The following is a 24716-nucleotide window of genomic DNA, read 5'->3' as shown; positions in this document are numbered from 1 at the left end:
TTATCGGTCTTCATAGTAGAATGACGACAACAACGCGGGGCGATGCATCAGACAGCTGCAGTGGTAATCGGCAGGCGAGTTCGGCTTCGCCAGGCGGTGTGCCTCCTTGGTCGGAACGAGGGCTGCAGGGAGGAGGGGAGCCAGGAGCGCTGCGGTGGTATGTGGGGGCTGAAGGAAGCGGGGCCGGGCCCTGCTTTAGGGCACGGCCAGTGGGCGGGACGGCGCGGGTTGAGGCTGTAATGGGTGGGGGCCCCCCGCGGCTAGCGGTGCCACGAGAGGCATCGCGTGGACTCCCTGCTGCGCCGCTTCACGCCGTGGAGCCGCGGGGCAACGCGGGGCCGCCTCGGTCGCACTTTGAGGCCGCCGCCACGCGCCGTTCGCGACGCCCACCCACCCGCGCGCCGCGTGTCGCGCGCGTTTGGCGAGGTCGCGCGAACGCGACGCGCGGCCACGCGAGATATCAGAGGGCAGTGCCGCGGAGGTGCAGCCTCCCTAGGTTGTGTGTAGAGGCCGACCGAAACTGCATTTCCGGTTTTGGTCAAAACCGAAACCAGACCGAAAGTTAAAAATTGATTTCGGCCGAAATCGAAACCGAAAGTTTAACTCCACTTTCGACCGAAACAGAAAGGTATATAACCGCGGTTACCGAACACAAGATTTATGAAATACTAGCTTTACTCCCCTTCTTCGCCTGGGACTTGGATTCACCATGGCCGGCCGCCTTTGTCTCCCCAGTGGCGATGTTGACATACCACACCACTTACTCGTTTGAGGCTGAGTCGACCTAGGGGAGGCCCAGGACCGGTTCAAATAATCGTCACCGGGCGTGAGCGGGAATCGAACTCGGGCCGCCGGGTTCGTCGCGCAGCGCGCGAATCGCTACGTAGTCGCTGCCCCGCCCCCCCCACAGGCTAAAGACAAAGATCCCCCGTGTAACCTGTGAGACTGTAGGGGCCAAGTGCTGTTAGCGAGCACCTATGAAGGCCGGCACGGCACACGAGGGGGTGAGTGGCCAACATCACGGCCGGCCGCCTTTGTCTCCCCAGTGGCGATGTTGACACACCACACCACTTACTCGTTTGAGGCTGAGTTGACCTAGGGGAGGCCCAGGACCGGTTCAAATAATCGTCACCGGCCTTGAGTGGAAATCGAACTCGGGAAGCCGGGTTCGTAGCGCAGCGCACAAATCGCTACGCTGTCGCTGCCCCGCCCCCACACACACAGGCGAAAGACAAAGATCCCCCGACTGACCGGCTGACTTAGCACTAGCGTTATATTCTAAAAATAGATCTTCGGTTGACGACCGAAAGTAACTATCAGTTTCGGCCGAAACCGAAACCAGACCGAAAGGAAAAAAAATACTTTAGGCCGAAACCGAAACTATGCCGAAAGTGGCTAATTGCCAACTTTCGGCGCCGAAACCGAAAACGAATTTCGGTCGGCCTCTAGTTGTGTGCGGCGTATCGAGTGGTCTCCATTCGCCCCAGGAATATGGTTAAAGAGCCGCCTCGACTCGCACTCTGCGAGGTTCTCTTAGACGACCTTCACGGAATTCAATTGCAACGGGAAAACCTCTCCATTGCCACTGCAATGACCCGCAACCGTATAACTCTGGCCTTGCACGAGGTGAGCCTTTTCGGAATAAAATGCCAGCAAAAACGTGACTTCGAGAAAGTTAATTCTGGTCAAAAAGGTCCAATGGTTTGGCAGACATTCCCGTCAGTGCTCCAGATGAATTGGCTATAATTTGACTATGTAATTAGTTTATTTACAGAACTGGCTTATAGCCATAGCCGTGCATTTGGGTTGCCCCTTTCAATTACAAATCTATGATTGTGATTACCGTGTTTGCGTCGTTATCCTACTCAGAATTCAGATCGTCCCGGTCAGGCGGCGACTCAGCGGTAGAGCGAGCGACTCGCAATTCGAATGTTGGCAGTTGACATCCCGGTTGGATGTTGGGGGTCGATAAGACAACAGTGGCTGTGCTATGTACCGACTCGTTCGCGCTAATGTAATGTATACATTCCACCACCAGCTCACGGTTGTAAACAGGAGATGATGATGAGCACGTTAACGCTCATGTGAGCATGGAATCACTTTGTTTCAGATCAACGTAGCGGAATAATTGTTGGCGAAGAAGTTTTTTTTATGACTCGAGGCTTTTAAATCAATTGGTGACATCTTGACCATTCTGTATTTTAATGTAGAATTCTCAAGTATAGCCATATCCATTAGCGTATAAATCCCAATTTTACCAAAAGCGACTAAGTTTGAGTTTTATGGTCGGGTTAGAGTTATCGCAATAGGAAAACACAATGCCGTGGTGCGATGATCAATATATGAATGACTTCGGATGGTGAGATGTTCCTATTTGATCCGCGGAGTGACCGTGAAATTTGTCTCCACGTGCTCGCATATAAACCACACAGAGCGCCGTATGGATCGTGATGCGAGGTGTGACGGTGAAAGTGCTGCACTGTGCTTGTATTAGTCAACTGCCATTGTCGGGCTGGAAACTCGCTGCCAGGGAGAGCGACACGAATCCCGTACGTGGAGTATTACTTCATCGTTACGCATTTTTCTTAAACCCAAGAATGCTTCGCCGAGTTTTTTCAGGAAGGTCATGCGAAGTTTTCGCAGTTTGAGACAATGTTGCAGACAGCTTTTAAACATTGGCATGTTTGCATAATCCAGTCAGATTCTACTGTGTTAGCTATGAGAGGAAACTGAAGAACTCGGAGGAAACCCATGCAGATCTAACTCGATGCAGAAAGATGCCCAAGTCGGGAGTCGAACCCATGTACATTTTGCTGTGAAGCACGAGTGTCAGCACTGCGGCAACCTGCAGCCCGACTTAATGGAGCTGTTGACGTGAACTATCAACCAGCGGTGCCGCGTGCGGTGCCCGTGTGGAAACGCGCGCAGCTTGGCGCGCTCAGAGCCACAGCGTGGCTCATGCACCAAGTGGCTCCACGCAGCCTGAAGACTCCCACGAACGTTGTACTTATTTCACACCGTACGTAGCCAACGATTATTGTGGTGTCACCTGGGCCGGCTCCCACCGCGGAGTCCGACTCCGTGAGCACCAAACACGACATCGATCTGCGCCTCGCACTGACAGCCTCGCCACTCAGCCTCCGTGCCAACGCTGACCCGCCAAATACACTGGCGTCTCCACAACTATTTGTACATGTTAGCAAATAACTACTACATAAGGGATTACCACGTTAAAGCATCCAAGTACTGTAGACAACAGAAATGTTCAGTCGAGGAAATCTCACCAAACAATGGCAAGTGAACATAGGCCGCCACAAATGATCTATTACTTAAACACTGCTGGAGTAGAACTCCATCTTATAACCGATATATTTCACTTGATAAGACAAATACACAATGCCTCCTTCACAAGTCCCGCCCTCCACATCAAAGTTGAAAGTATTTGTTACAAAACCCATCAGCCTTACGGCCGTCTGGGATCGTATTAATTCAGCAGCACTGATTCATTCCAAGCAAACTCTGGATCGGTTTGGACGCGCAGTGTCTCATCAGCGGAGTCAGGCTTACTTGAAGCAATGCCGGTGAACAGCCGATGCATCAGACAAGGAAGGAGCCTCTCTTGACGTCGCGGAGGAGAATGGACATAGCGGGTGAAAGCGGAGGAGACAGTGCTCGTGCTAGTATTTCTATTCTCCAGAACGACGAATATAATGACCTTAAGTGATACATTTACGAGTATATACAGATGATAAATACCTTTCATTTATTACGGGAACATTTGTAATGTTGAGTTTATATCATCTTAATGATAACGATGTGATGACGCATTTATCTCTGAGATTATCGCTGCATCTGCATTAAGAATATATTTGTGACTCGAATCCTGTTCCAAGAAGTGGCTTTGCGTGCGAAGAGGCAAATGACGGAATATCGCTAAAGGTTCGCACAGACAGGTCACGATCTTCTTGCTGTCCTGCCATATCCTGGCCACTTCACAGCGACACGAGTTCGATTCCCGCTCATAACCAATATCAGTAAAGAATATCGGAACAGGTTCTGGGCATACCCCCAACAGTCTGTGAGGCTATATGGGGGATCTTTGTCTTTGCGTGAGTGTGGGAGTGGTTGTGGATCTGTGACATGGTAGTGGAGTGGTTAGCCCACTGCGATACGGCTGTCTGTTGATACTCAAATCCGAACTGTCTTTGGCTTACCCGAGGTTTACTCAGCCGTAAAGGAGTATCTGGTGTGCTATATAAAGTAGAATCACTGGCGAGATAAAGCCGACAGGACGTGGTGCTGAGCATAGCGCACGTTCACGATATGGTAACTACCTTCCCTGGTGTGCAGGAGGTTCGTGGATTCAATCCTGCCACTGACGTCTGTACATATGGAGTTTGCATGTCTCTCTCTGTGGTCACGTGGATTTTTCACTGGATGACTCCAGTTTTTACCTCCACATTTAGAAACATGCGTTTAGAGTATTTGGCTGCTATAATTTTCCACACGATGAGTCACTTTTTGGAGTTATCATTTGTGTTCAGGTCGCTTTTGAAAAATAACTAAAAAGCTCAATGGGCCTGGTTTAAAAAATAATAGTTCAGTTTTAGTTTGGACTTTGACAATACTTCCCCACAAGAGCTATGTACGAGTGGCCCAGAACAGGTTTACATGTTACTTAACACTGCAGAACGTGACCGGGAATCGAACTAGGTTGACCTGCATTGAATCACGCCTAAGAGACGTACAGACTCCTCCGATCTCCCACGTGACACTAAACAAAGACCAAGACGCAGAACGACTTCAATGCGCCTCGCTGTGGCGGCGTGTGCTGACGCCGCGCGTGACATGAAAGCGAGCAGCGGACGTGGCGATGGCCACACTTCTGACGCCCTCGTTACGTTGAGCAGTCGCGGGCAATGAACAGCCCCCGGCACCCTCCACCTCCGCTCCATCACCCCCACACCCGTACGCCTCATCCACGTATTCACGAACAGCCGACAAATCGCACCCGAGCTCCCCCCCCTCATCACATCAGGGAACTTTACAGCTCCGAGGTCCCCTCTGACGGTGCTCAGCACCCCTCCCCGTCCCCCACTCGCTGTGACCCCCCCCGCCCATCCTTGAGACGCTCATTTAGGCGGCCGCCGCGCCTCTCTCAGCGCCACATTCCCCGCCGCTCCGTCACCGAGTCGACACTCAAGTGCGCTGGTCGCTCCGCGCCGTGCGATCCCTGCGTCTCGGCACCACGCGACCCCTAGGCGACTGACACCGCTCGGAGTGCCGGACTCAACCGCGGCATCCATCGCAGGACCAGCAGGAGGGAGGGCGCTGCTTGCGAGCCGATGCTCTCCGCTCGCTCGCTCGACGCGCGCTCCAACGCTTTCCCGAAACGCGACTCCGCTGGGGAGAACCGAGCGTGGAGACGAAGAGGAAGACGCTCGAGCTCGTGTCCAATGAATGCCGCCGCCGTCTTCCCGTGGGATCTGCTGGGCCCGAGTCCGGTCGGTGTGGAACCACTGCGGGCGGCCGCTATGCGACTCGCGTCGCTGCCGCCACCTCCAGACGGCGGCGCGAGTCCCGCAGCCTTCCCACGCCACGTGGGGCCGCAGAGAGGGCGAGGGGAGAAGCGCAAGGTGAGGCAGTCTGAGTCCGTGCATCCACTCGATCAAGAGTATTGTTACACAATCCACAATTGCATTACAAGCTCACTCACACATGCGTCGAGCTTTCACTTAAACGTGCGCATCGTGCAGTGGAAAGTGAACATCGTGAAGCGCCATTAGTTGTGACAATCACGAACTCTGGTGTTCTGTGCAGCTGCGAAAGGCCCTGGTGGAGAAGGACAGACGGCACCGCATGAACGAGAGCTTCCACGAGCTCAAACAGCTCATGCTGCGTCTCTGCGACAGTGGCGCAGAAGCAGCAGCAGAGCAGCAGGCGCAGACGTGCGCCTCACAGCAGCAGCAGGACCGCAGGCTGGAGAAGGCGGATGTGCTGGAAGGAGCTGTCGCTTTCATCCGCTCGTCCATCCTGGCTGTGCAGGATCGCGGCATGGAGGCGCTCACAGTGCAGCCACAGCAGTCACGCGTAGCCGCTCTCCAGCAGCAGCTGGAGGCAGCTACGAAGCCTCCTGGCGCAGCGCGGACACGCGTCCCAACGCCGGCCTCGTCCCCGGCCTCCCTGGACCTCGCTACCGCGCAGGTGGCGCGCGGGCCGCACGGATGCGAGCAGCAGCAGCAGCGGCACGGGAGAGGAGGAGCCGTGAAGCTCCTGAAGGCGGAGGCGGCGCTGGGACTCGGCGTGTGGAGGCCATGGTGACGCTGTGGTCGAGCCAAGCCTTGACTGAGGAGTGCGTAATGGGTGTGCATCATCACGACTATTACTACTACAGTACTACTACTACAAGTAGTAGTAGTACTGTAGTAGTAATAGTAGTAGTACTGCTAGTGGTGGCTTCGCGACGGCCCCGCCGTGCGTGCGATGCGAGTCCCTGCAGGGAACTCGGTGCCCGTGTCCCGCTCTGAGTCGCATTCCTCTTTCACTTCATATATGTAACGTCGCAATCTCGTCAGATTAAAGTGTTACGTAAAAACAATTGCATATATGACCAATATCTGTTAAATCACTCTCTGAAATATCTGTAATTTCATATATATTTCTACTGTTACCTGTTGTCCATCAATTATAATTGTTTTGATAATTTATATACATTCATATTGAATACTTTATTTTTGAGAGCATGTATGACTGTATGCCTTTTAATACTCGTTTGTATAGTCTGCAAAGGACAGGCATAATGGTATGTCAAATGCATGTGTCTTTTAACATATTGTTGGCTAGTACGCCCATGATAAAACTTGGATATCTTTTTTTCTAAACTCTGGTTAGGTGGCCTCAATATTTATATTACGCTCTTTGAGTCAGTTTAATCCCTTTGAATACGATGATGAAAGAACTCGTAGACACATGATACACACAAGGCTGAGTACACATACGGACAATACAGGAATGATAAAATAAATCAGAAAACATCACAATAATCATTTACAACATCATGACAGTATGAGCATGAATGCAGCCACAATCTGGATTGTGATGACCCATTCACAGCTGGTAGCGCTCAGGCAAAAAAAATATGTGACCAAAACAAATACAGTGTATTCATACTGTACATAATGTACACTACCCCGTATCCGCTTGTAAGTGACAGTGTGGAGTGTGCGGGTTCACACGAGGTGCGAGTTGGGCTCGACGGCTCTCAGAACGTGTGGGTGGCCATGGCTAGCTTCTGTCATGGATGCCGCCTAAATGTCATGGTAGTTGATTGGTCGCTGGAAGTGAAATAAAGAATACATATACATTCAATGGGTATATAAACGGTTTCCACCATATTCCAAGAGCGAATGGAGCTGGTTTTGCCTGGCCTTCAATGGCAAAACTCATTTACCCCGATGCTGTTATTGTATTCACCCGTACTTTAAACCTTTGACGAGAAATTTAGGGCGCTTACAGACTGTCCTGTCTAGAGAACAGGATGCTCAAGCTTAACCGCTAAAAAGTACATTGTTTAAATCATAATTTGTGTATCAGACAGTGGTGAAAATTGCCACCAATGTCATGGTAGGAGTGAAAATATGAACCCGGCTGCGTACTTTTTTCAAATGTATTTGACTCACAGATATACCCCGAAACTAACAGACACGCACATGAACCCGCAAACATGCACAGAGACCCACAGACACTAAAACATACCTACCAACAAACACAAAGACTCACAGGCACGCTCAGAGAGCCATAGACACTACAGAGACCCACGGACACACACCAAGACCCACAGTCACACAGCGACCCACAGACACACTCAGAGACCCACAGACACGCACAGAGAACGACAGAAATGCACAGACACGCACAGAGACTCACAGACACGCATAGACTCACCGGCATGCTCAGAGACCCATAAAGACCCACAGACACGCTCAGAGAGCTGTAGACACGTACAAAGACCCACAAACACGAACAAAGACCCACAGACACGCTCAGACAGTGGTAGACACGCACAGAGACCCACAGACACGCACAGAGACCCACAGATGCACACAGAGAGCCGCAGACAAGCACAGATTCCAACACACGAAGAGAGACCCACAGAGCCCCATAGACACGCACAGAGACCCACAGACACGCCCAGAGAGCCGCAGACACGCACAGATACCCACAACCACGCATCGAGACCCATCGAAACGCACAGACCCACATACACGCACAGAGACCCACAGACACGCTCAGACAGCAGCAGACACGCAAAAACCCACAACCACGCATAGAGACCCACAGACATGCAGCATCCCACAGACATGCGCTGATAGAGACCCATAGAAAGGCACAGACCAACCGACACGCACAGAGACCCACAGACACGCTCAGAGAGCCACATACGCTACAGAGACCCCCAAGGACACACACCAAGACCCACAGTTACGCAAAGACCCACAGACACGCACAGAAACCCACAGACACGTACAGATCCACAGGCACGCTCATAGACTCACAGCAAGCACAAAGACCCACAGACACGCTCAGACAGCGGTAGACACGCACAGAGCCCCACAGACATGCACAGAGACCCACAAACAGACACAGAGAGCTACGGACACGCACAGAGACCCACAGACACGCACAGAGACCCACAGATGCGCACAGAGACCCACAAACACGTTCAGACAGCGGTCGAAACGCTCACGGACCCACATAACCACACAGATACGCTCAGAGAGCTGTAAACTCGTACAAAGACCCACAGACACGCAGAGACCCACAGACACGCTCAGACAGCGGTAGACACGCTCAGACACGCACAGAGACCCACAGACACGCACAGACACCCACAGATACGCACAGAGAACCACAGACACGCTCAGACAGCGGTAAACACGCACAGAGACCCACAAACGCACAGAGAGCTACTGACACGCACAGAGACCCACACACATGCACAGAGAGCTACGGACACGCACAGAGACACACAGACACGCACAGAGACCCACACACACGCACAGAGACCCACAGACATGCACAGGGAGCCGCAGACACGTACAGAGAGCCGCAGACAAGCACAGATTCCAACAAACAAAGAGAGACCCACAGACACGCTCAGATACCCCAAACAACACTTAGAGACCCACAGACACGCACAGAGACCCACAGACGCACAGAGACCCACAGACACGTACAGAGAGCCGCAGGCAAGCACAGATATCAAGACACGCACAGAGACCCACAACCACGCTCAGAGAGCCACAGACACTACCGAGAACCACGGACACACACCAAGACCCACAGTCACGCAGCGACCCACGGACACACATCAAGACCCACAGACATGCACAGAAACCCGCAGGCACAGAGACTCATATATACGCTCAAAGACTCACAGGCACGCTTAGAGACCCACAGACACGCACATAGAGCTACGGACACTCACAGAGACCCACTGACACGCAGAGAGACCCACATACACGCACAGAAACCTGCAGGCACAGAGACTCATATATACGCTCATAGACCCACAGACACGCACAGAGACCCACAGACACGCACAGAGAGCTACATAAATGCACAGAGACCCACATACACGCAGAAGCCCACAGGTACGCTCATAGACTCACAGGCGCACTCAGAGACCCACAGACACGCACAGAGACCCACGGACACGCACAGAGAGCTACATGGATGCACAGAGACCACAGACACGCACAGGCACGCACAGAGACCCATAGAAAGGCACAGACCCAACGACACACACAGAGACCCACAGACACGCTCAGAGAGGCACAGACGCTACAGAGACCCACGGACATACACCAAGACCCACAGTCACGCAGCGACCCACAGACACGCACCTAGACCCACAGACACGCACAGAGAGCTACGGACACTCACAGAGACCCACTGACACGCACAGAGACCCGCAGACACGCACAGAAACCCGCATACACAGAGACTCATATATACGCTCATAGACTCACAGGCACACTCAGAGACGCACAGACACGCACAGAGAGCTTCATAAATGCACAGAGACCCACAGACATGCACAGAAACCCAGAGACACGCACAGAGACCCACACACACGCACAGAGACCCACAGACATGTGTAGAGGTGTTACAGAGGGCTTAACAAACACACTGGGCGTGGTTATGCCCGTACGCCGAGAGGCACTTACATCGACGTCCGCGCCGTTCAGCCTGGGGGGCTGACACGGAGCTGGGATCCCCCACGGCCCCACCCCTCAGTGGGGGAGTGGATATATAAGGCGGTGAGCCGGAGGGCTCGGGGTTCAGTGTTCAGCTTTAACCAGCGAAGAAAGAAGATCTGCTAGATAGGCCCTGGAAACTCCCCTGGATCGCTGTCCTTCTCAGGACCGACCAGGGCAAGCCAGTGGCGTGGCCCCGAGAGCCCAGAGCCGTTGCTCTTGTCAGAGCCGGTCAGGGGACTCAGGGTGCCGTAATCCCAGCTTAACCAGGGCTGGGTTAGCTAGCCTCCCCTAGCCCGGTAGCGGAGGACCTAGGAGTAGGCTAGCTGTGACATTCAGTGTTGATCTCCCAATTAGACGCGTGAAGGGGCCGATACCCCTTCAAGTGTTGTACATCTCGGTCTGTTCTGTACTTTGTACTTAATAAATAAGTGTGCCTCCAACTACGCCGTCCAAGTCTCCTGGAACCTACTACACATGCACAGAGAGCTACATAAATGCACAGAGACCCACAGACACGCTGAGACCAACAGGCACGCTCATAGACTTAAAGGCGCGCTCAGAGACCCACAGACATGCACAGAGACCCACACACGCACAGAGACCCGCAGACATGCACAGAGAACCGCAGACAAGCACAGATTCCAACACACAAAGAGAGACCCATAGACACGCACAGACACCCACAACCACGCATAGAAACCCATAGAAACGCACAGACCCACCGACACGCACAGAGACCCACAAATACGTTCAGAGAGCCAAAGACAAGCACAGATTACAACACACGAAGAGAGACGCAAAGACACGCTCAGACAGCGGCGGACACGCTCAGAGAGCCACAGACACGACCGAGACCCACGGACACACATCAAGACCCACAGACACGCACAGAAACCCGCAAGCACAAAGACTCATATATACGCTCATAGACCCACAGACACGCACAGAGACCCACAGACACGCACAGAGAGCTACATAAATCCACAGAGATCCACAGACACGCAGAAGCCCACAGGAACGCTAATAGACTCACAGGCGCACTCAGAGACCCACAGACACGCACAGAGACCCACGGACACGCACAGAAAGCTACATGGATGCACAGAGACCACAGACACGTACAGGCACGCACAGAGACCCATAGAAAGGCACAGACCCAACGACACACACAGAGACCCACAGACACGATCAGAGAGCCACAGACGCTACAGAGACCCACGGACATACACCAAGACCCACAGTCACGCAGCGACCCACAGACACGCACCTAGACCCACAGACACGCACAGAAACCCGCCGGCACAGAGACTCAAATATACGCACAAAGACTCACAGGCACACTCAGAAACGCACAGACACGCACAGAGAGCTACATAAATGCACAGAGACACACAGATAAACACAAAGATACACAGACACGCACAGAGACGCGCAGACACGCACAGAGACCCACAAACACGCACAGATACCCACAGACACATTCAGAGAGCCGAAGACAAGCACAGATTCCAACACACGAAGAAAGACCCACAACCCCGCTCAGAGAGCCACAGACACTACTGAGACCCACGGACACACATCAAGACCCACAGTTACGCAGCGACCCACGGACACACCAAGACCCACAGACACGCACAAAAACCCGATGGCACTGAGACTCATATATACGCACAGAGACTCACAGACACGCAGAGAACCACAGGCACGCTTAAAGACCCACAGACACGCACAGAGACCCACAAACACGCACAGAGAGCTACGGACACTCACAGAAACCCACCGACACACACAGAGACCCGCAGGCACAGGGACTCGAATATACGCACAGAGACCCACAGACACACACAGAGATCTACAAACACGTACAGATCCACAGGCACGCTCATAGACTAAAAGCAAGCTCAGAGATCTACAGACACGCACAAAGACCCACAGACACGCTCAGACAGCGGTAGACACGCACAGAGCCCCACAGACATGCACACAGACCCACAAACACACATATAGAGCTACGGACACGCACAGAGACCTACAGACACGCACAGAGACCCACAGATGCGCACAGAGACCCACAGACACGGTCAGACAGCGGTTAAAACGCCCACAGACCCACAGAACCCCACAGATATGCTCAGAGAGCTGGAGACTCGTATAAAGACCCACAGACACGCACAGAGACCGACAAAGACGCTCAAACAGCGGTAGACACGCTCAGACACAACAACAACCGCCATTCGCCACTAAGTGGCGGTGACGTCACCACGACGCTTGTGCCAGGCCATGTGCACCCTGAGGCCACGTGAAGTGTCGAACGCCCGCTGGCAGGAGGTCACGGGGCAGACCCAGGTGCCACGGGTCGACTGACCGAGATGACCGAGATGACTGGCTGATGCACCACCTGTGCCCCCTACTGTGCCAACTTGCTGTGCTTTAGCCACCCGGCGCTCCGCTCGTTGTTGTGAGCGTCGCTCCTCCGCCCTCCGTTGTTGTTGGAGGGCGACTGCCTCCAACTGCCCAGTAGCGTCCTTCACGAGCCTCCTCCACTGAGACCGATCTTGACACCGCTGGTACCAGTCATCGGCAAGTCCACTCAGCTCCACGTCCTCCTGTACCACATCACTCCATCTCTTCTCTAGCCCGTGCCGCGCCCGTTTAGCCCCCTCGATCCGGCCGAACAAAAGCTGTTTAGGCATGCGATGGCTGGGCATGCGGGCTACATGACCCAGCCAACGCAGCCTTGCCTGCCGGAGGAGCTCACTGATGGGACTTTGCCCAGATCTTTCAAGGACTTGTGAGCTCCTCACACAATCCAGCCTGGTTAAACCCATGATGGATCGTAGGCAGGCCAGCCTAAATGTTTCCAACCGGCGAAGATGCTCCACTAGGGGGGTCCACGTTTCGCAAGCGTAGAGAAGGGAGGGAATGACCGTGGCCGAGAAGACCTGAAGCTTCGTGCGGAGCGACAGACCAGGTAGCTTCCACACAGCGTTACGCAACCGATGAAAAGATATTGCCGCTCGACTGATTCGGAGTGAGACCTCTGCTGATAAACTGGAGCCGGTCATAAGCACACTGCCCAGGTATGGGAAACTCTCCACTCTCTCCACAACTGCCCCATCACCGATTGGGAGTTGTGGGGGTGGAGTGCCCGATGGTACAGAATACCCAGGCAGGTGCTTAGTTTTGGTGGGGCTGATGGTAAGGCCCCACCTCTTAGTGGCACGCTCCAGTCTCAGCAGCAGCGTCTCCAACTCCTCTTCTGAATGAGCAGCTATTACCAAATCATCGGCATACATAACGTGGTTGACCAATAGGGAGCCATCCCTTGATCGCACCCGGGCGTCGATCAGCCTCCCATTATATCTGTACCAAATGGTAATTCCCCCGGTACAGCTATTGAAGGCTTCACGAACTACGCAGTCGAAATAGATGTTAAATAATGTGGGAGCCAGAGGACATCCCTGTCGCACCCCAAGGTGTACAGGGAAAGGCTCCGACTCCCGGCCACGTAGTTTTACCCGGGCCCGCTCACCATCATGAAGGTCCTTAATGATCGTGAGCAGAGGGTCAGGGACTCCGAAAGCACGAAGAACAACCCAGAGCCCAGTCCTACTGATGGTATCATAGGCCTTGACCAGGTCAATAAAGCAGAGATGTAGGTCTTTTTGGAATTCCCTACACCTCTGCTGTAGCAGACGGACAGAAAATATGGCATCTGTGGAGGACCGCCCTTTCCTGAAACCGCATTGGGGCTCCGCAAGCCTCTCCTCAGCGTGCCTAGCAAGGCGATGTTGAATAATCCTTGCCAGGACCTTACCCGGCACACTGAGGAGTGAGATGCCCCTGTAGTTGTTACAGTCGGTACGGTCCCCCTTCTTAAAGAGGGGGACCACCAGGGCATCCTTCCAGTCCTGCGGAACCCGTCCAGTGGTCCAGACTGTTGTTATGATGTCATATAGGGCAGTCTGTGCACAAACGCCACCCTCCCTCAGCATTTCGCTTGGGAGATCATCTCTGCCCGGTGCCTTCCCTGGTCTCAGACTCCGGATCGCCCTCAGTACTTCCTCAACAGCTGGTACCTCAGCCAGCCACTCACAGGGGGTGACCTCTTCCAATATTTGAGGCACCGCAGCCTCAGCAGGGTTATCCCCACTTTGTGCCATGATGTTTTCCTGGCTGAGAGATTTTCCCTCCCCCAGGACCTCACAGAAATGCTCAGCAAATCTGCAAACCTGTTCCTGGGGGTCGGAGATTGGATCACCGTTTTTTCCTCTAATGATGGTAATAGGTGTGGCGCTGCAGGTTACTTTTTTGATGGAGTTAAATAGTGATTTGTGATCGCGGGCCACTGAGGCAGACTCCATCTCCTCAGCAACCCGCGACCACCACCCATCCTTACAGCGCATTACGGCTCTCCGAACCTCCGAGCGAAGGCTGCGGTAAACCTCCTCATTCTCGCTCAGACACAGACAGAGACCCACAGACACGCACAGACACCCACAGATACGCACAGAGACCCACAACCACGCATAGAGACCCATAGAAACGCACAGACCCAACGACACGCACAGAGACCCACAGATACGTTCAGAGAGCCAAAGACAAGCACAGCTTCCAACACACGAAGAGAGACGCACAGACACGCTCAGACAGCGGCGGACACGCTCAGAGAGCCACAGACACTACCGAGACCCACGGACACACATCAAAACCCACAGACACGCACAGAAACCCGCAGGCACAGAGACTCATATATACGCACAGAGACTCACAGACACGCAAAGACCCACAGGCACGCTCATAGACTCACATGCACGCTTAGAGACCCACAGACACGCACAGAGAGCTACGGACACGCTCAGACAGCGGTAAACACGCACAGAGACCCACAAACGCACGGAGAGCTACTGACACGCACAGAGACCCACACACACGCACAGAGACCCACAGACATGCACAGGGAGCCGCAGACACGTACAGAGAGCCGCAGACAAGCACAGATTCCAACAAACAAAGAGAGACCCACAGACACGCTCAGATACCCCAAACCACGCTTAGAGACCCACAGACACGCACAGAGACCCACAGACACGCACAGAGACCCACAGACACGTACAGAGAGCCACAGACAAGCACAGATATCAAGACACGCACAGAGACCCACAACCACGCTCAGAGAGCCACAGACACTACCGAAAACCACGGACACACACCAAGACCCATAGTCACGCAGCGACCCACGGACACACACCAAGACCCACAGACATGCACAGAAACCCGCAGGCACAGAGACTCATATATACGCACAGAGACTCACAGACACGCAGAGACCCACAGACACGCTTAGAGGCCCACAGACACGCACAGAGACCCACAAACACGCCCAGAGGTCTACGGACACTCACAGAAACCCACCGACACGCACAGAGTCACCACAAACACGCACAGAAACCTGCAGGCACAGAGACTCATATAAACGCTCATAGACCCACAAACACGCACAGAGACCCACAGACACGCACAGAGAGCTACATAAATGCACAGAGACCCACAGACACGCAGAGGCCCACAGGAACGCGCATAGACTCAAAGGCGCACTCAGAGACCCACAGACATGCAGCATCCGACAGACACCCACTGATAGAGACCCATAGAAAGGCACAGACCCACCGACACGCACAGAGACCCACAGACACGCACAGAGACCCGCAGGCACAGAGACTCGAATATACGCACAGAGACCCACAGACACACACAGAGATCTACAAACACGTACAGATCCACAGGCACGCTCATAGACTAAAAAAAAGCTCAGAGATCTAAAGACACGCACAAAGACTCACAGACACGCTCAGACAGGAGTAGACACGCACAGAGCCCCACAGACATGCACAGAGACACACAAACACACACAGAGAGCTATGGACACGCACAGAGACCCACAGACACGCACAGAGACCCACAGACACGGTCAGACAGCGGTTAAAACGCCCACAGACCCACAGAACCCTACAGATATGCTCAGAGAGCTGGAGACTCGTATTAAGACCCACAGACACGCACAGACACCCACAGATACGCACAGAGACCCACAACGACGCATAGAGACCCATAGAAACGCACAGACCCACCGACACGCACAGAGACCCACAGATACGTTCAGAGAGCCAAAGACAAGCACAGATTCCAACACACGAAGAGAGACGCACAGACACGCTCAGACAGCGGCGGACACGCTCAGAGAGCCACAGACACTACCGAGACCCACGGACACACATCAAAACCCACAGACACGCACAGGAACCCGCAGGCACAGAGACTCATATATACGCTCATAGACTCACAGGCACACTCAGAGACGCACAGACACGCACAGAGAGCTACATAAATGCACAGAGACCCACAGACATGCACAGAAACCCAGAGACACGCACAGAGACCCACACACACGCACAGAGACCCACAGACATGTGTAGAGGTGTTACAGAGGGCTTAACAAACACACTGGGCGTGGTTATGCCCGTACGCCGAGAGGCACTTACATCGACGTCCGCGCCGTACAGCCTGGGGGGCTGACACGGAGCTGGGATCCCCCACGGCCCCACCCCTCAGTGGGGGGAGTTGCTATATAAGGCGGTGAGCCGGAGGGCTCGGGGTTCAGTGTTCAGCTTTAACCAGCGAAGAAAGAAGATCTGCTAGATAGGCCCTGGGACTCCCCTGGATCGCCGTCCTTCTCAGGACCGACCAGGGCAAGCCAGTGGCGTGGCCCCGAGAGCCCAGAGCCGTTGCTCTTGTCAGAGCCGGTCAGGGGACTCAGGGTGCCGTAATCCCAGCTTAACCAGGGCTGGGTTAGCTAGCCTCCCCTAGCCCGGTAGCGGAGGACCTAGGAGTAGGCTAGCTGTGACATTCAGTGTTGATCTCCCAATTAGACGCGTGAAGGGGCCGATATCCCTTCAAGTGTTGTACATCTCGGTCTGTTCTGTACTTTGTACTTAATAAATAAGTGTGCCTCCAACTACGCCGTCCAAGTCTCCTGGAACCTACTACACATGCACAGAGAGCTACATAAATGCACAGAGACCCACAGACACGCTGAGACCAACAGGCACGCTCATAGACTTAAAGGCGCGCTCAGAGACCCACAGACATGCACAGAGACCCACACACACGCACAGAGACCCGCAGACATGCACAGAGAGCCGCAGACAAGCACAGATTCCAACACACAAAGAGAGACCCATAGACACGCACAGATACCCACAACCACGCATAGAGACCCATAGAAACGCACAGACCCACCGACACGCACAGAGATCCACAGACACGCTCAGAGAGCCACAGACGCTACAGAGACCCACGGACATACACCAAGACCCACAGTCACGCAGCGACCCACAGACACGCACCTAGACCCACAGACACGCACAGAAACCCGCCGGCACAGAGACTCAAATATACGCAGAGACTCACAGGCACACTCAGAAACGCACAGACACGCCCAGAGAGCTACATAAATGCACAGAGACACACAGACAAACACAAAGATACACAGACACGCACAGAGACGCACAGACACGCACAGAGACCCACAAACACGCACAGATACCCACAGACACGTTCAGAGAGCCGAAGACAAGCACACATTCCAACACACGAAGAAAGACCCACAACCCCGCTCAGAGAGCCACAGACACTACTGAGACCCACGGACACACATCAAGACCCACAGTTACGCAGCGACCCACGGACACACCAAGACCCACAGACACGCACAAAAACCCGATGGCACTGAGACTCATATATACGCACATAGACTCACAGACACGCAGAGACCCACAGGCACGCTTAGAGACCCACAGACACGCACAGAGACCCACAAACACGCACAGAGAGCTACGGACACTCACAGAAACCCACCGACACGCACAGAGACCCGCAGGCACAGAGACTCGAATATACGCACAGAGACCCACAGACACACACAGAGATCTACAAACACGTACAGATCCACAGGCACGCTCATAGACTAAAAGCAAGCTCAGAGATTTACAGACACGCACAAAAACCCACAGACACGCACAGAGAGCTACATAAATGCACAGAGACCCACAGACACGCAGAAGCCCACAGGAACGCTCATAGGCTCACAGGCGCACTCAGAGACCCACAGACACGCACAGAGACCCACGGACACGCACAGAAAGCTACATGGATGCACAGAGACCACAGACACGCACAGGCACGCACAGAGACCCATAGAAAGGCACAGACCCAACGACACACACAGAGACCCACAGACACGCTCAGAGAGCCACAGACGCTACAGAGACCCACGGACATACACCAAGACCCACAGTCACGCAGCGACCCACAGACACGCACCTATACCCACAGACACGCACAGAAACCCGCCGGAACAGAGACTCAAATACACGCACAGAGACTCACAGGCACACTCAGAAACGAACAGACACGCACAGAGAGCTACATAAATGCACAGAGACACACAGACAAACACAAAGATACACAGACACGCACAGAGACGCACAGACACGCTCAGACAGCGGTAGACACGCACAGAGCCCCACAGACATGCACACAGACCCACCAACACACACATAGAGCTACGGACACGCACAGAGACCCACAGACACGCACAGAGACCCGCAGGCACAGAGACTCGAATATACGCACAGAGACCCACAGACACACACAGAGATCTACAAACACGTACAGATCCACAGGCACGCTCATAGACTAAAAGCAAGCTCAGAGATCTACAGACACGCACAAAGACCCACAGACACGCTCAGACAGCGGTAGACACGCACAGAGCCCCACAGACATGCACACAGACCCACAAACACAAACATAGAGCTACGGACACGCACAGAGAACCACAGACACGCACAGAAACCCACAGATGCGCACAGAGACCCACAAACACGCCCAGAGATCTACGGACACTCACAGAAACCCACCGACACGCACAGAGACCCACAAACACGCACAGAAACCTGCAGGCACAGAGACTCATATATACGCTCATAGACCCACAAACACGCACAGAGACCCACAGACACGCACAGAGAGCTACATAAATGCACAGAGACCCACAGACACGCAGAGGCCCACAGGAACGCGCATAGACTCAAAGGCGCACTCAGAGACCCACAGACATGCAGCATCCGACAGACACCCACTGATAGAGACCCATATAAAGGCACAGACCCACCGACACGCACAGAGACCCACAGACATGCACAGAGACACACAAACACACACAGAGAGCTACGGACACGCACAGAGACCCACAGGCACGCACAGAGACCCACAGATGCGCACAGAGACCCACAGACACGGTCAGACAGCGGTTAAAACGCCCACAGACCCACAGAACCCCACAGATATGCTCAGAGAGCTGGAGACTCGTATTAAGACCCACAGACACGCACAGAGACCGACAAAGACGCTCAGACAGCGGTAGACACGCGCAGACACAGACAGAGACCCACAGACACGCACAGACACCTACAGATACGCACAGAGACCCACAACCACGCATAGAGACCCATAGAAACGCACAGACCCACCGACACGCACAGAGACCCACAGATACGTTCAGAGAGCCAAAGACAAGCACAGATTCCAACACACGAAGAGAGACGCACAGACACGCTCAGACAGCGGCGGACACGCTCAGAGAGACACAGACACTACCGAGACCCACGGACACACATCAAAACCCACAGACACGCACAGAAACCCGAAGGCACAGAGACTCATATATACGCACAGAGACTCACAGACACGCAAAGACCCACAGGCACGCTCATAGACTCACAGGCACGCTTAGAGACCCACAGACACGCACAGAGAGCTACGGACACGCTCAAACAGCGGTAAACACGCACAGAGACCCACAGACACGTACAGAGAGCCGCAGACAAGCACAGATATCAAGACACGCACAGAGACCCACAACCACGCTCAGAGAGCCACAGACACTACCGAAGACCACGGACACACACCAAGACCCATAGTCACGCAGCGACCCACGGACACACATCAAGACCCACAGACATGCACAGAAACCCGCAGGTACAGAGACTCATATATACGCACAGAGACTCACAGACTCGCAGAGATCCACAGGCACGCTCATAGACTCACAGACACGCTTAGAGACCCACAGACACGCACAGAGACCCACAAACACGCACAGAGACCCACAAACACGCACAGAGACCCACAGACACGCACAGAGACCCACAAACACGCACAGAGAGCTACGGACACTCACAGAGACCCACCGACACGCACAGAGACCCGCAGACACGCACAGAAACCCGCATACACAGAGACTCATATATACGCTCATAGAATCACAGGCACACTCAGAGACGCACAGACACGCACAGAGAGCTACATAAATGCACAGAGACCCACATACATGCACAGAAACCCAGAGACACGTACAGAGACCCACAGACACGCACAGAGACCCACAGACACGCTCAGAGAGCCACAGACGCTACAGAGACCCACGGACATACACCAAGACCCACAGTCACGCAGCGACCCACAGACACGCACCTAGACCCACAGACACGCACAGGGAGCCGCAGACACGTACAGAGAGCCGCAGACAAGCACAGATTCCAACACACAAAGAGAGACCCACAGACACGCACAGATACCCACAGCCACGCGCAGAGAGCCACAGACACTACCGAGAACCACGGATACACACCAAGACCCACAGTCACGCAGCGACCCACGGACACACACCAAGACCCACAGACATGCACAGAAACCCGCAGGCAAAGAGACTCATATATACGCACAGAGACTCACAGACACGCAGAGATCCACGGACACGCACAGAGACCCACAAACACGCACAGAGAGCTACGGACACTCACAGAGACCCACCGACACGCACAGAGACCCGCAGACACGCACAGAAACCCGCAGACACAGAGACTCATATATACGCTCATAGACTCACAGGCACACTCAGAGACGCACAGACACGCACAGAGAGCTACATAAATGCACAGAGACCCACAGACATGCACAGAAACCCAGAGACACGTACAGAGACCCACAGACACGCGCATAGACCCACAGATGCACACAGAGACCCACAGACAAGCACAGATTCCAACACACGAAGTTAGACCCACATTCACACTCAGACAGCGGTAGACACGCTCACAGACCCACAGAGGCCCACATATACGCTCATGGAGCTGTAGACATGTACAAAGACCCGCAGACACGCACAGAGACCCACAGACATGCACAGAGACCCACAAAAAGGCACAGATAGGTATGGACACGCACAGAGACCCACAGACAAGCACTGACCCACAGGCACGCTCATAGAATCAAAGATCCCGCACAGAGACCCACAGACACGCACATAAACCCACAAAGACGCTCAGACAGCGGTAGACACGCACAGAGACCCACAGAGACCCACAGAGACCCACAAAAAGGTACAGAGAGGTATGGACACGCACAGAGACCCACAGACCCACAGGCACGCTCATAGACTCACAGACACGCACAGAGACCCACAGACACGCACAGAGACCCACGAACACGCACAGACACGCACAGACACTCACAGACACGCATAGACTCAAAGGCATGCTCAGAGACCCACAGAAGACCCACAGACACGCTCAGAGAGCTGTTGATATGTACAAAGACCCACAAACACGAACAAAGACCCGCAGACACGCTCAGACAGTGGTAGACACGCACAGAGACGCACATACACGCGCAGAGACCCACAGATGCACACAGAGACCCACAGACAAGCACAGATTCCAACACACGAAGATAGACCCACATTCACGCTCAGATAGCGGTAGACACGCTCACAGACCCACAGAGGCCCACAGATACGCTCATGGAGCTGTAGACATGTACAAAGACCCGCAGACACGCACAGAGACCCACAGACATGCACAGAAACCCATAATCACGCACAAAGAGCTACGGACAAGCACAAAGCCCGACAAACACGCACAGAGACCTATAGACACACTCATAGAGCCACAGACACTACAAAGACCCACGGACACACACCAAGACTCACAGACACACAGAGACCCACAGGCACGCTCATAGACTCACAGGCATGCACAGAGACCAACAGACACGCACAGAGACCCACAAAACGGCACAGATAGGTATGGACACGCACAGAGACCCACAGACAAGCACAGACCCACAGGCACGCTCATAGAATCAAAGATCACGCACAGAGACACACAGACACGCACAGAGACCCACAAACACGCACAGACAAGCACAGACACTCACAGACACGCATAGACTCACAGGCATGCTCAGAGACCCACATAAAACACACAGACACGCTCAGAGAGCTGTTGATACGTACAAAGACCCAGACACACGAACAAAGACCCACATACACGCTCAGACAGTGGTAGACACGCACATAGACGCACAGACACGCACAGAGACCCACAGATGCGCACAGAGACCCACAGACACTCACAGAGACCCACAAACACGCACAAAGAGCTACATAAATGCACAGAGACCCACAGACACGCACAGAGACCCACAGACAGGTACAGAGAGCCGCAGACAAGCACAGATTCCAACACAGGAAGAGAGACCCACAGACACGCTCAGACAGCGGTAGACACGCTCACAGACCCACAGAGCCCCACAGATACGCTCAGGGAGCTGTAGACATGAATAAAGACCCACAAACACGCATAGAGACCCACAAAGACGCTCAGACAGCAGTAAATACGCACAGATACCCACAGACATGCACAGAACCCCACAATCACGCACAAGACCCACAAACACGCACAGAGACCTACAAACACACCCATAGAGCCACAGACACTACAAAGACCCACAGGCACGCTCGTTGACTCACAGACACGCACAGAGACCCACAGACACGCACAGAGACCCACAAAAAGGCACAGAGAGGTATGGACACGCACAGAGACCCACAGACACGCACAGAGACCCACAGACACGCAGAGACCCACAGGCACGCTCATAGACTCACAGACACGCACAGAGACCCACAGACACGCACAAAGACCCACACACACGCACAGACACGCAAAAAAACTCTCAGACACGCATAGACTCACAGGCATGCTCAGAGACCCACAGACACCCACAGACACCCTCAAAGAGCTGTTGACACGTACAAAGACCGACAAACACGAACAAAGACCCACAAACACGAACAAAGACCCACAGACACGCTCAGACAGTGGTAGACACGCACAGAGACCCACAGACACACACACAGACCCACAAATGCGCACAAAGACCCACAGACACGCACAGAGACCTGCAGACACGCACAGAGAGCCGCAGACAAGCACAGATTCCAACACACGAAGAGAGACCAGCAGACATGCACAGATACTCACAGCCATGCACAGAGACCCCTAGACACACCTAGAGAGCCGCAGACAAGCACAGATTCCTACACACGAAGAAAGACCCAAAGACACGCACAGATACCCACAACCACGCATCGAGACCCATAGAAACGCACAGACCCACATACACGCACAGAGACCCAGAGACACGCTCAGACAGCGGCAGACACGCAAAGACCCACAACCACGCATAGAAACCCACAGACATGCAGAATCCCACAAACACCCACTGATAGAGACCCATAGAAAGGCGCAAACCCACCGACACGCACAGAGATCCACGGAGACGCTCAGAGAGCCACAGATGCTACAGAGACCCACGGACACACACCAAGACCCACACTCACGCAGAGACCCACATACATGCACGGAGACCCACAGACATGCACAGAGATCTACAGACACGCACAGAGACCCACAGACACGCTCAGACAGCGGTCGAAACGCTCACAGACCCACAGAGCCCCACAGATACGCTCAGAGAGCTGTAGACACGTACAAAAACTCACAGACACGCACACAGACCCACAGGGACGCTCACACAGCTGTGGTGGTCAAGGTTGACACAGGTTACACAACCTAGGAGAGGGGTACGTACCGGTCTGGACTGGTCCGGACCGGTCGGGCAAAAAGGCGGTTGGAACCGCTCTGAGGGGAGGGGGTTGGCGAGAGCCGGGGACCCGAGACACCCCCGCCCCTCAGAGAGGGGATATATAAGACGGCTCCCGGAGAGCGGGAGTCAGTCCATCTCATCTGAAGCTGAAGGTAGGAGCCGCCGGAGATCCTGGACCCCAAGCCCCGAGGATGCCGCCGAGCCGGGACTGAGTGGGCTGCGGGTGGAGTGTGAAGCTTCCCTAGGCTAAGGAGCCGTAGGGTAGGGAAGGAGAGTAGTCAGAATAGAGCAGAGGCTGTACCTCCCTAGGTTGTGTGGTTAGGCTATTCCCCAGTGCGTCAGAATGTCTAGCTGTTATTGATACTACAACTGGTGTCAGAA

At 54.0% G+C, this 24716-nt stretch overlaps 1 protein-coding gene across 1 annotated transcript; it reads left to right on the top strand.

Annotated features, from left to right (window-relative positions):
- Nucleotides 1-5387: 5387 nt before the first annotated feature.
- LOC144936610 (uncharacterized) lies at nt 5388-6321 on the top strand. The gene is made up of 2 exons (XM_078863842.1): nt 5388-5636; nt 5821-6321. The coding sequence occupies exons 1-2, from the start codon at nt 5457-5459 to the stop codon at nt 6319-6321; spliced, it is 681 nt and encodes a 226-aa protein (XP_078719968.1). The 5' UTR covers nt 5388-5456.
- Nucleotides 6322-24716: the final 18395 nt, after the last annotated feature.

The sequence above is a fragment of the Lampetra fluviatilis genome, chromosome 16, assembly GCF_964198595.1.
Source record: "Lampetra fluviatilis chromosome 16, kcLamFluv1.1, whole genome shotgun sequence".
Classification (NCBI taxonomy): Eukaryota; Metazoa; Chordata; class Hyperoartia; order Petromyzontiformes; family Petromyzontidae; genus Lampetra; species Lampetra fluviatilis.
The sequence above is the reverse complement of the archived record's forward strand: the minus strand, read 5'-3'. Positions and strand labels throughout refer to the sequence as shown.

Excerpts from the sequence above, each read along its gene's own strand:
- LOC144936610 (XM_078863842.1), top strand. The coding sequence starts at position 5,457 with ATGAATGCCGCCGCCGTCTTCCCGTGGGATCTGCTGGGCCCGAGTCCG. Across the intron at positions 5,637-5,820 it reads GGCGAGGGGAGAAGCGCAAG|CTGCGAAAGGCCCTGGTGGA; the intron begins GTGAGGCAGTCT and ends TGTTCTGTGCAG.